Raw genomic sequence first — 13,524 nt, 5'->3', positions numbered from 1 at the left:
ATCCGATTCGGTGTCACTGGCGAAGTCCTCAGCACCACCCGGAGTCGCACTAGACGTCACAGTCGGGTCAGTCTCTGGTTCCTTCGTCAGCGGTGTTATGCGCTTGAAGCTCGGTTCTTTCTCAACCAGGTCCTCCACGACCGGATCCTCACCGAGTTCCACGATTCTGTCCGACTCGGTCACCGGATTCTGCAACACCGAGGTGAAACACGTCAGGTCCTTCTTCCCGTCCGGATGTAGCATCAACTTGGTCGGCCATGAGTACTTCGCAGGCTCCACGGCGGGCGGTTCACGATCCCAGAGTGATTGCAGCCGACGTTGTTCCCTCAGCTGACCCTGTTTGGACAAGGTGTTCTCGTAGATCATCACCTGCCACTCCTTGTATGCCCTCGATCCTGGACGGACGAACCGTCCTACGGTCGGAAAGAATCCCAATGTAGGCCAGCGTGGTCCCGGCCACGATCCAGAGATTGTTGGACGAGATGTTTACGACCTTGACTGCCTCGGGCCAGGACTTCGCTCCGTACACGATCTTGGTCACCCAGCGATCACCACGTCCAGCCCACACCACTTCTCGCTGTGGGTTGGCTTGGCCGAACCGGATGCGCACAACAGCCTCCTCACCGGGTCGAAGGTACAGGGTCTCCGGCGCTTGGACTGGCAACCTCATTCCTTGTCGGCGTTGCACCTTGTCCCCGGACATGAGCACAGGCTCTTCATCCGGTAACTGCAGAAGTCCTTCTCGTACACACAACCGAACGCCGGCACAGAACATAAAGTTCATAGCCAATAGCACGTCCACACCTTCACCGATATTCGCAACCCAGATGTCCATGACGTACACCACTCTCGATCCGAGCGTGATCTTGACTTGCGTGCTAGCAGAGATGTAAGTGGTGTTGCCACCCAGTCCGGACACCTTGATCTGTTTATGCCGGTTGAGCTTGATCGTGAGTCTACGCGCAAGATCCAAACTGATCATACTCACCGACGCTCCGGTGTCCAACAAAATCTGCAAGCGGAAGTCGTTCACTGCGCCATGTACCGTAGCCACCTCATGCGAATCCTTGTCTGGCTCATGATCAACTCACCATCCATACCGCTCACCCGGTTCCAGCCGAAATTCGGTCGGTCCATCCGGTGCTCGCAATTCGGAACGGCTCAATCCAGAACGATCATCAACTTGGTCAGGCTGAATCGGGTCATCGTTGCTCAGAGAAATCATGCATTGTTGGTTATCTTGGTGGCTGATCCTCAGCTCTGGTCCGACGTAGGCTAACACACACAATTAAGGGGCCTTAAGCCCGGCGGGTACTGGGTCCCCACCCAGCGGGCTTGGTGGTTTAACGGCCCCCCTGAATTCGCCTTGTCATCCAATAGCTGATCCAGTAGGTTCTTCAGTATGTCCTTCAGTGCTCCATCTTGTGCCAGCTTCTTCAGTGCTTCGATGGTCTTCATAAGTTCACACGGTCCTTCATGAAATCGTTCACAAATCCTGCACGGGTTGACCTTGCACACGCGCATCGGGTATCCGCGTCGGTGACAGCGATCACACACGATGTCTATCCAGCAATTCTCTTGTCGGTGTCCAGGCCTCTCGCACTTCTCACAGAATTCATTCCAATCAGGATTGCTTCTTCTCGGCGACTGCGGCGCGGGGGGCTGACCGAATCGAGACGCCCCTGACTGTTGGCCAGGTGGCGGCGGTCTCCATCCTGAGCCCGTCAGCACCCTGAACACTGCGTCACGTAGTACACCTTCATCCAGCACTGGCGGTACCAGGTCGGGATCCACCGGTCGTGTCGAGGCAGGAGGGACCGAGTCGTGCTTTGGTGCGACCCGAATCGGTGTTGATCCACCTCGTCTTGGAAACGCACATGACGATCCTCTTTGTCTGATTCATCCTCGCTCTGAACGACGTAAGCGCGGCCAGGACCCTTCGGTCTGAATCGCTCGCGTTCGTGGTCTCGATGCACGTTGCCCGCGCGGAAATCGCGTGATCTGGATGCCGAGTTCTCACGTCCGCTGTCCTGGTGATCGTCTTCGTATTGACGCAGAATGAACTCCAGGTCGTCGATGCTGTGCAGACGCTGGGCTCTTCAGACTGGATCGAAGCTTCGACTCGGTCAGCTTCCGGATAAAACGCTTGATGTGCATCTCACGCGTCCTAGATGACTTCTTGAACTCCATATTCGCCTTGCAGGCGGCCGCATTCAGTCGGTAGAAGAAGTCAAGCGCCGATTCAGTCCGTCCTTGCTCGATCGTGTAGTACCTCTCCGAGTCGGACATCCTGGACCGGCAGTACTTGCGCTTGAACGCATGGGATAGCTGGGTCCAGTCGTCTCGTACATGCCTCGGCAATTGTGCACGCCAGTGGCGAGTGGATGTAGGAAGCTTCAGGCGTAACTCGTACACCTTCATGCTGTCCGTCCAACCACCCTGAACGGTCAAGGTGAGGAATCGCTCCCACCATCGTGTCCGCATATGGTACGACGCCTTGTCGTCGAAGTCTTCGAGTGAGTTTGAGTTCACGTACGGCCGGAAGTTCATCACCGTCATGCCGTCCTTCGTCGTCACCGACGTGGAGTGCGTGAGCACGTTCGCGAGCGAGTCGTCGGAGTCGCTTGAGCTGTAGCCTTCGTCGTAGCCGTCATCAGAGCTCGAGTCCGGGTCGGATCCGGAGGGGTCACCACTTCCGCGACTTCGCCCACCGGATGGGCGCTTGCGCGGTCCTGACCTGGTGTCCTTCGCATCCTTCGCAGGCTCCTGCTTCACGGGCACCTTCTTCGCGTCCTTCGCGGGTGCATCCTGCTTGTCCTTCGCCAGCGCAGCTTGAACAGCGCGCGCCTTGGCTCCCGTGGTTGCTCTCGCCTTGAGAACGCTGTTGATCGTCGCCTGAAGTTGGGCTGCTAGAAGCTCGTCGGCACGCGGCGTCGCATACTGGATGGACGCCTGACCAGACTGGATAGGCACACTGGATACTGGGTACAATGTCTCACGCCCGGTCTCTGTCTTCACATGCGACACCGAATCAGATCCCGATGTTGCTTGAGCCACTGGATTTTCCTGGCGTGTTGCACGAAGGTTGTGTAACTGGTGGGCCTGAAACCGCTGAATGTTCCGGGAAGATTCTCGCTCCCTCTCCCGCTCAGCTTCAATCTGGTGGACCTTCTCTTGGAATAAATCCAGTTGAGCGTTGAGTCCCCGTTGCACATCTTCGGCCCATCGGGTTCGTTCGGCTTCGGCTTGCGCTTCCTGTTGTCTCCAGCGTTCGGCGAACTCGGCGGCAGCGCAGTCTTCAAGGAGAAAATGACCAACGAAAGAGAGACCAGGGCGGCCGTCAAGACTGAAGGAGCCTACCAAGTACGAGCGATTGCTTACGCGTGGAAACAGCAACCGGCAAAGCGAATTCAAGGCTTCTGTCTTGAAATTTGCAACAGCATCATGATGGCGCTGAACGAAGAGGAAGACGCTCCAAACCTAGATGTCTGGAACATCCACTTCAGCACGCACACCGCTAAGGACAAATTGACCACGGGAGGGTGGGTCCTCTACCACCAGACGGCCTCTCATCAGTGAATTCCCAGAAAAGCAGGAAGTCTCTACTTGGGGCTAACAAACACACCGACGGACGCCGCAGCACGAACGCTGAACCAAGGGTTGACAGAGCTCAATGTGATGACTACCCCGGGCTCGACGTATCTCCGCATTGATAGTCTTGACAAGAAACTACAAGTGGAGCTCCAACAACTCAAGGCTGACATTCAAGCAACGGGCCCAGTAGCCGCGCTCGCCAAGGACTTAAACGCGATTTTCTCAGTGCAGTGGGGTTCACCTGCTGGAACTGCGCTCCGAGCGGCTAAGTTGATGGCAAAAACAAGCACTACAACCATCTACGATACCCACAGCACAGGCGGAGCTTTGATCCCCAACTCTAGGACAAGGAAAACGATTGCAGACTCCACACCCCAGCTGCAAAAGCAACAACAACACTCAAAGACGGTCGACATACAGGCACGTATCACTACATATGTTAATTAAGCTCAAATAGAAGGCCACTTAAACCAGACGCTACTGTAGGGGTACGTGAGCCTTTGCATGTTTGCCTGTCATTTGAGCAGGAAGCGGCAAAATGTGCCTGCCAGCGAACCGATCAGCCGCCATAACCATGATGAGGGGGCCTGTGATAGGCACAAGTTCTACATACAACGGTGACAGGATGCTCGAACCCGGCCCCAACGTGTCAAGTACTTCTGCATGATTCTTGCCAAGATCAAGCCTAGCAGACCCGTAGTTACATGTAGTGCAACAGTTGACCATGGCACTGAGAAGCACTAGTAGTGGGTCATGGAACATTACGCCGGCAGTTTTTTTCCTTACCGTAATTTACCACCGAGAACATTCCTGAAACCTTCTTTCGGGACAGCAGCGATTTCAACGACGACCCCTCTCGACCACTTGAGAGCGAGAGTCACGTCTTTTCGATATGAGGGTAGTTTTAGAACCTCTGAACCGGTCAGATCTAATAGACGTTGATTTGACGACGCCCACTTTATAGCGAGAGCCACGTCTTTTGGATCTTAGGGCGTTTCGGGACCGCTCGTTCAAACAATATTGATAAAACCAATAGAACATTACGCCGGCAGTTTTTTATTTTCATAATTTCTTACCGTAATTTACCTCCGAGAACGGTGCTAGAACGATCTTTGTGGATAGTCGTCCGTTTTACCAACACGACCTCTCAACCACCTCAGAGCTCGAGGAGGCGTCCGTTAGCCAGCGACCAGACGCGCGACCCTGTAATCGTGCAGGATCGCACATGCGAGGGTAAGATGAAACTCCCAATAATTACTGGCACATTACCACGTCATTTTCAGAATTAAATTTTTTTCAAAAAAAATTAAGAGGCTATGTATATAGATACCCACACATAGAACATGACGATCGAACTATCTTTCGGAAAATACAAAGGTCAATCCATTGAGGATGTATTCAAGAATGATCCTGGATACTGTCGTTGGATTCACAACAAACCCAGTCTCAACATTAGCGAGGAAATGAAAATCTTTCTTCACTCTTCCTAAATAACGATAACTCCTATATGATGACGTGGGGTAAGTATCGAGGCAAATCTTTACAGCAGATCAGTAAATTGGATCCAGGCTATCTCGATTGGCTAAGAAAAAGTCAATTCGTGATTGACAAGTGTCCAAAGCTACTCAAGGAACTGAACTAAAACATATCTTTTTTTTACTTACGCTGTAGTGAAGTCTAGAACCTCTCCGGTTAGTCTATCGAACAGCACTTGCAACAGTAGCTGATGTGGAGGGGTATGTACCCGCTGTGAGACCAACTACTTTACCGAATTCAGCATTATCGATGATCAGTCGAGGAACGCGAGTAGTAGTCGGCAATCCAGTACCACCAGAGGAGTATAAACCGGAGGTAGGTCTGGTCCATGTTCAACCGGAGAGTTGTAGGCGTAGGAGAGAAATCAAGCTGACAAGCGTAATAGACTCATTTTGATATAGAATACGTTATTCCCCGACGGATCGATTAGATACGCCCCAGCATTGACAAGAGCAGTCTGAATGCTTCGGTTGATATCGTCATACGAATAAATACCATCAGGGAGGGATACACTGATTGTGGATGTAGTTGCAACGTAGGTACTTCGATTTTGAACGTTGTGTTCTGAAATTGCATTAAATCAATGTTATATTCGCTGTTATCCATCGAAATCGATTGAATGTCACATACTACATCGCGGAAGTCAGCCGCCGATCCGGGAAAGGAGTATTTCCAGGCTGAATTGGTTCCATTTTGTACCAGATTGGTGCTGTCGAGTTTGATAAAGCTGGACATATTGATTATATGTTTGTAGGCATATTTTTGTTTGATAAATTGGAATTAGTCCTCGATACGAATCGGTCTATCGAAGTTATACCTGATCTGACCCTTGACCGAATCAGTGAAGAGCATTTGGCCCTTTCGCTCCGTGGCTTTGTTGTAATAATAGACGATTGAACGCTCATCTACTCCCTTGATATTAAAATCTTTCACAACCATCTGGAGGTCTCGCTTAGAATTAGCTTTCAGGATCGCTACGTACTCTGAGTTCATTCTGATCATCTTGTCCGTTGCGAAGTAGCTGTGGCTCAAGAAGATGGTTGATAGCTAGAAGTGGCGCACTCTAGTGAAGTAATGTGAGAACAAATTCTTCTGAAGAAGCTTATCGTTGCTGTAGTCATCGATGATGACGAGCTCAGGCTTATTGGAATTAATTGGTGTATGACGTACCCGTTCAACACTCGGAGGCGAGTCAGGGTCGGCGAATGTGATAAAGCCATCAAGCTTATCACGAAGATACTCATATAACTCCTGGTGAGGATTACGAGCAATGATCGTTAGATGAGCAAATACGTGGAGAGAATGCTTGAGGATGAACATACATAAGTTGTTCTTCCCTGAGAACGATGGCCCCAGAACCACCATTCTAAACAGCGCTTTGATGTCAAGTGCAGGAATATCACCCATAGAGACGCTTTTGAATTTTTTAGGGATTGAAGTTCCGAAATCTGGAATACCGCTCATGATTGTTGTCTAAACTATATAGGATCAAACAAAGATGAGTTCAGGTTTTTCTTATCCTAGCCCGATATTCACATCGCCGATTTATAATCCGGCATTCTTTCTCCAATTGGATGCCAGCGGGTTTCTAACGTATGACTATGCTCAGACTCTTTATCTGAACAAGTATGACTATCGCTTGACGTACAATACCGGCGTCTCTCAAGGCGTAGCATCACCTGGTGTAGCGCTTGTCCCTGGAAGTGGTGGGAACATCAGCGGTCTTGGAGCACTAAGCTGTAGTAGCCTAACTGTTAATGGTGCTTCCGTTTCAGGCGTACCAACGTATGTAACTGATATTACTCCAGGTACTGCCGCTATCAACAAAGCTCTGGTACTTGGTGCATCAGGTGAAATTGCTACTATTAGTAGTTTGACGGCAACGTCGATTACTGGCACGCTGCAGACAGCGGCTCAGCCTAATATTACTAGCTTAGGCACGCTATCGTCCCTCACCGTGAGTGGAAACATATCTGGTACATTGGCAACTGCTGCTCAGACCAACGTAACTAGTGTAGGGACACTCTCGTCGCTCACCGTGAGTGGAAACATCAATGGAACGCTAGCGACGGCTGCTCAACCAAATATCACCAGCTTAGGTACGCTTACTGGATTGACTATCGGAGGCAGTTTAACCTTTACTGGTGCAAGTCGATCCATTACAGGTCTTAGCTCGCTAACTGCAACTAACATTACTGGTACGCTACAGACTGCTGCTCAGCCTAATATAACATCGTTAAGTACTCTAACCGCTGTAAATTGCTCGGGTAATGTATCGGGTACGCTAACAACAGCTGCTCAGCCCAACATTACCAGCCTAGGAACCCTGAGCTCGCTCACAGCGACGTCGATAACAGGAACGCTACAAACCGCTGCTCAGCCTAATATTACTAGTCTAGGTACGCTTAGCAATCTAACCCTTAGCGCTGGTGGAACCGGTTTATTCATTCCGAATGTGAAATTTTGGGATGGAGTCAGTTCTTGGATAAATTTCAATCATGCTTACTTTCTCAATGTTATCGAAGGGGGCGCTTCAGCCAGTATCGTTGTGGTTCTCAATAGTACGAAAGATTACTCAGGCATTCGCGATCTAACCATATCACGAAACTTTATAGCTTCGACTTCAATATCATCGCCTACGATCACATGTGATACGATTAGTAAGTCAGGTACTCAAACTATGAATGCAACGACCTTGAATATCAATCCTACTACGCTTCAACTCAGGGGAGATACTCTCAATGCTACAGGTGCGGAGCTGAACTATCTAGATCTTACCACCGGAGCAGGAACTGCAGAAGCAACAAAGGCTCTTGTACTAGACTCTAATAGTAGCATCTCATCAGGTATCTCATCTCTAACGTCAACCAATCTGATATCCACTACTTCTACCCAATGTCAGATTGCGGCCGGGACATCATTTACATCAACAACGCGTGCCTCTAATTTTAATCTCATGATTCGTAATCAAAGCAATACGGTTGGCGCTCAGGCCGGATTATCGTTCACGATTGAAGGTACTAGTGATATGACAACGTACACCCCTAGCGTTAATCTATATTGTACTAGAACCGCTACGAGTCTTCAATATTCAATGGCTGATTTTGCAATCAGTACACGGTCAGGAGCTAATGCATTATCACCAATGACTGAACGTATGAGAATCACTCAAGCAGGATACATTCGCTTTGGATCAGCTACCAGTACTGCAAACATAGATATAGTTTCGAGCGCGAATTTACTAAGCGGGTCTTGGCAACGCGCAATGCGTATAGCCAACGATGCTACTACTCCAATCGAATTTGAAATTCAGGTATACAACGATGTCGCGGGAGGAAGTAGTGGTGTAGCTCTAGGCACCACTACGAGCAACCCGCTAAGGTCCATGGTTGGAAACACAACTCAAGCTTATCTAAACAGCTCAGGAAGACTGGGAGTTGGTATGAGTACGTGGTCGCCAGAAGCAACCATTCACTCAGGCGGAGAGGTATGGGCGAATAATTTCATGCACGATAAGGGAGGCGGCGATGGATTTGCTAGGTATCGATTCAATTGGTCTCAGACTGACTATCCAGCGATTGGTACTGATTCAACCGTAGGAGCTATCAGGTTGGGAAAATGCGATGCTAATTACGCGTGGACAGCCTATGTCCCGGTGCGTGGAGGAAGCTATACCAATGCAAGCGATGAGAGGTTGAAGGCGGACATTGTAGACTGTCCCTATGGTTTGGCAAGCCTTATGAGAATGAGACCTAGAAAATTCAGGATGGTTCAAGAGCAGACTGTCCATGTTGGCTATATCGCGCAGGAGTTGTATAAGGTCATACCAGAAGCAGTAGATATCGGAGCAAACGATGAGCTTAATCCGGATGGGTTTCCAGTGAATCCATGGGGAATCGATCTCGCCAGTTTAACCTCGGTACTGTGTAAATCTATCCAAGAACAGCAAGGCCAAATCAATAATCTCAAAGCTGAATTCAATGAGTTGAGAGCGATTATGTCTGAGTAAATATAGAATGGTATCTGTCAAACCCAGTTCGTGGCGAAGACCGCTTGCCCTCAGACTACTAACGCTAATGTCGTTGATACTGATCAACTACAATGTGATCGAATTGTCGAATTCCACGAGAGGGTTATATATGGTATTGGCTCAGGGATAATTTCGCACCGATAAATATAGAGCAGATCTTGAGTACTTCGTTGTAATAGAGTATGATGGGCTGCGGACCAAGTAAAACGATCAAAAAGAACATGACTAACCCTGAAACTGGCCAAGTCATCGGTTCAATAACGATGCACGCTGGAGTGGTTTCGATAGGGAATAATGCTTATATCCCAATGTACAACGTACATAGTGGCAAGAATGCTGTCATGGCTATCGATATCGGAGATAAAAAAAATCAGACTCTATCGCGAGAAGAAAACAGACGTAGACATCTAAGTATATCCGCACTGCTCTACAGAGCAAATGTCTTCACAGACTTTGACTTTTGTTTTGGCTGGTAAGCCCAGACTCGGCCGCCTTCCGTTTGGGTAGATGCCTCCACCTTCTTGGTCGACTTGTCGAGGCCAGTAGCCCGCACAGCGGCTTGGGTCTTCTGGTGACGATCATGAATGATGAGGTTCTTCATGATAGCTTTCAACTCAGCGACGTTGAGGTCGCTATTGTCACCATAGCTGCCTCCGGAACTGGATATAATGCGCGAGTTGAAGAAGAACATGGTTTTATAATAAACGGGTGATAATATCTTTGAACTCTTTATCATCAATCAGTCGATTGCTGTACATATCCACCGTGAGAGACTTGAGCTGCTTGATGATACTGGGGTTGTCATTTCCGAGTTGTAGCTCTCCTTTTAGCTTATCGTATTCAGCCCTAAGCGTATCTAGAGGATCCACTAACTTATCGTGGAAGCTGTATTGGAGATGAGTAATCGATAGAACCTCCTTGAACAGTTTCTTATCTTCAACGCTGAGCTTATCGTAAGCGGATTGATCGATACGGTTCTTATAGACAAGTGCCTTGATCATGGCTTGGAGGCTATCACTGATTTTCCACTTAGGACCACATTTACGCCGATTCGGCTGAACGATCACGAGCTTTTTAGCATCAAGGTCGGGGATACGAATATACTTGCTTCCGATCTGCTTGTATGTGTAGGCTGACGGCGTTGCTAATCCTTGGATCTCATTGAGATTGTAGGTACGGCCTCGGCGAACTACACCTTCCAGCGGGGCAACACCTGCACCGCGCAATCCTCGACCTTGAAGCTTTCGTTTAACGCCACTGCCGGATACCTCGCTTGCCTCGGCGTATCGCTTAGCCTTCGTTTGATATATCGATTTTGTCGCCTTCATAGCTGATGTAGCTGCCTTCAACACCGATCTCGGTGCTTTTGAGTTATTCCCTCTAACAGCCTCTTTTGCTTCTTCATAGCGTTTCTGAGCCTCACCGTATGTCTGAAAAGCTGCTTCTGACTCATCATGAAGCTTTTGCAAGCTGTCATCGTATTCATACTCTTCAACGCTTTGCTGTCTAATATCGTGTACAGACTTTAGAATAGCCTCATTCAATATTTCAAGATTAGCATCCAGGTTTTTACGTCTTTTCTTATCAAGCTCCTTTTTTTCAAGTATCTTAGCTGCTTATTCATCGCTCGATGGGAAGGGGTATTCAACCTCATTAAGATAGCGGTCCAAGTCCTCAACCCCGTTGAGTAGGGACGAAAAGGTATCCATCCACATGATATTCTTCATTAGCCCCTTCCAAGCTACACCACTCACCTGCTTGTGTGCTTTGTTTTCACGATTTAAAATATTTAGGGGTCTAGACCCCGATGGCTGCCCAAAGTAGTATGATGGATGGGACTTAACAACACCGTTGATTTTCACGATTGGTTGTAGCCGAAATGGAATATCAATACTGTTAGCGTGCAACTGGCTGTAGTAATCAGTTAAGATATTCTTGGCGTCGTTATCAGCGTTTGATAGGCTTGGGTCCATGTCTTTATCAATACCACTCATTAACCCATGCTGAGCTTCACCATTAGCTGGGGTAAAATCATATATGTGTTTGGTTTCATTGCTACCAACTAGTTCTAACTCGAGGCCCCTGGCTTTAGTCATATTAATGAAAGATTGGAATGTCATTATCCAGTTCACTTTCTGAGTGATTGCTTGCTTCACACGATCGCTATCTTTCCCGTAAACGATAATGCTATTGCCATTGATCCAAACATAGCCATCTTTGTCAATAGGAGAAGATTTTGCGGAACCATTAAGAATTGGTACAATCTTCTTTATCAATCCGTTAGATTCAAGGACTTCCCTATTTTTGCTAATTGTCCAAAATAATTTGAGCTTGCTGTCCATTTGATCGGATCTTGTGGATGTTCCAGTATCGAACACAAAACTGTCGTCAAGTCTCTGCTTAGAGCGGTTTGAATAATCTCCTTCTGAGGCATTGATTCTTTTTCTTTTTGAGTCAATATTTTGCCGAACCTGGTTTGCGCTATTTTTGTCCTCTTTACCCATCTCATTACGTCGCTCCTTCTCATTGACGTATGCGAGGAATCTGACATCATTAATTAATACCTCACCAATATGGTCATACGTCTCAGACCAATCAATGCTCGGAACTAGTACATATTTTCTCAGTTTAATACTGTACACCATCCATCCCAATATAATACTTAGTAAGCTGCCGGCCGTTGGAAGCAATAGGGTGAATATTTAGTTCTGCAAGGATGGGGTAAACCTCGAAGATTTTAGCGACCGCTTCCTTTGACTTTGTTTGATTTTTCATCTCAGCATTGCCTTCGTCGAACAAATCTTCTTCGACGGGCTTTTGCGGCAGTGGACTATCAGGGCCAACGCCAGCATCTGTCATTCTTGCACTATTATCAACTCCAACATCAGTCATATCGGGGCTCACGTGGACCCAACCATCACTGGTTTTGAGCTTAGCAGTACTGGAAGCATCAACGGTCTGAGGCTTTGCAGTAGTCGATGCATCGTTCATTTCAGGTGTTGCATTAACTTCAGCATCTACCATTGTTGAGGACTCAGGTTTTTTTTTGGGAGTTTTCAATATTGACACTTTTTTTTAACTCTTCCGGCGTAGCCTCGTCAGGGCCAACCGAAATATCAGACTGAGCGGATTGTGTTGATTTCTTTGGAACAGTAGTGATACCATTCGCGATATCGCTAGCCCATGATGCACCTTCGTACATAAGGCGCTTGGACTTGGCTTGACGAACTCGGCGCTCAGCTCGTTCGAGTAGCTCCTGCCGCTTTTGCTCTCGTTGAGCGAGGGATGTAAAGTTGGGAAACATCGTCTAACTATATCATGGTAGTCATAAAAAAATATTAGCATCGATTAAATACATACTCACCAATAGCTTGGCATAACGGAGTCATGCCTAAATGGTTGATACGTATGACAGATACGGTTTCGCTCATTGAGGGGATTGATGTATCGATCCTTGATGCAATGAAACGGCACACCAAATATCGTTTCTAACTGGTCGCGGTACTGTAGATTGCACACGGTTTTCCGGAAATTGGCTACTGGGTCTAAATATCTGAGTTCATTTTTGATTCGACTAAACTCTTGAATTATCCACAGCTTTCTTCGGAGCTGTACAAGCTCACGTTGATTCTCTTCGCAGTTGCAACACATTCTATATATGAAGTCATATATTTTTAAGCATTATTTTCGGAGTATAGATTGATAGATATAGATGAGTCAACACTTACAGAGGATTGCTCTATTAAACTTATTTCGAAGCTAGTTCGACTCATTTTTTTATCGACTTCCAGTACTCATTCTCTAAGGTTGATCTCTTGTTCTTATTGACTAATCTAAGATTATCTTGTGGCTCCCAGGAGTCAAGTTCATTACCGACCCACTGAATGAGATACTTGTACTTGCCGGATCGCATCTTTTTGTGGTCTAAAATCTTCTCCACCTCTAAAATATCACCCCTGTTGATGGTAGCTTCAGATGTTTCTGCTTTAACAATTTTTAGATCGTTTGGCCCCTTGTAAAGAGTGTGCCCGTTTTCCGACTTGATTTGGATGCGGTAGCCATCAATACCTACCACCGAATACACAGCCTTAGACCATCTTGCTGTTTCTTTATCAAATGTTTTCTTTTTTAGTCGATACAAAACCTTTTCACCGACCTCGAACTCGTTTTCAATCCTCTCGGCTTCAGCCTGGTTGTGGACTAGTTCAGATTCAATTACCTTACCTTTAGCTTCGTTGGGGGTCATACCAATCGTCCGATGGGTCGTGCTGTTGTAGTTCTCAATAACAGCAGCTATGAGCTTCTGGGTTAGTCACTTTGGTTCGATTTTGACAAGGCGCTGCTTCAGAGTTCTATTGAAGCGT

The 13,524-nt window shown here is 47.6% G+C and overlaps 1 protein-coding gene across 1 annotated transcript; it reads left to right on the top strand.

Annotated features, from left to right (window-relative positions):
- Positions 1-6,628: 6,628 nt before the first annotated feature.
- PHYSODRAFT_407751 (hypothetical protein) lies at positions 6,629-6,865 on the top strand (the record flags this gene model as incomplete). Its single annotated transcript, XM_009541554.1, has 1 exon — positions 6,629-6,865. A coding segment is annotated over one exon (237 nt), but the record flags the coding sequence as incomplete, so codon positions are not given.
- Between the last annotated feature and the right edge of the window lie 6,659 nt (positions 6,866-13,524).

Source organism: Phytophthora sojae (genome assembly GCF_000149755.1).
Source record: "Phytophthora sojae unplaced genomic scaffold PHYSOscaffold_25, whole genome shotgun sequence".
NCBI lineage: Eukaryota > Oomycota > Peronosporomycetes > Peronosporales > Peronosporaceae > Phytophthora > Phytophthora sojae.
This window is presented reverse-complemented; position numbering and strand designations above follow the sequence as displayed.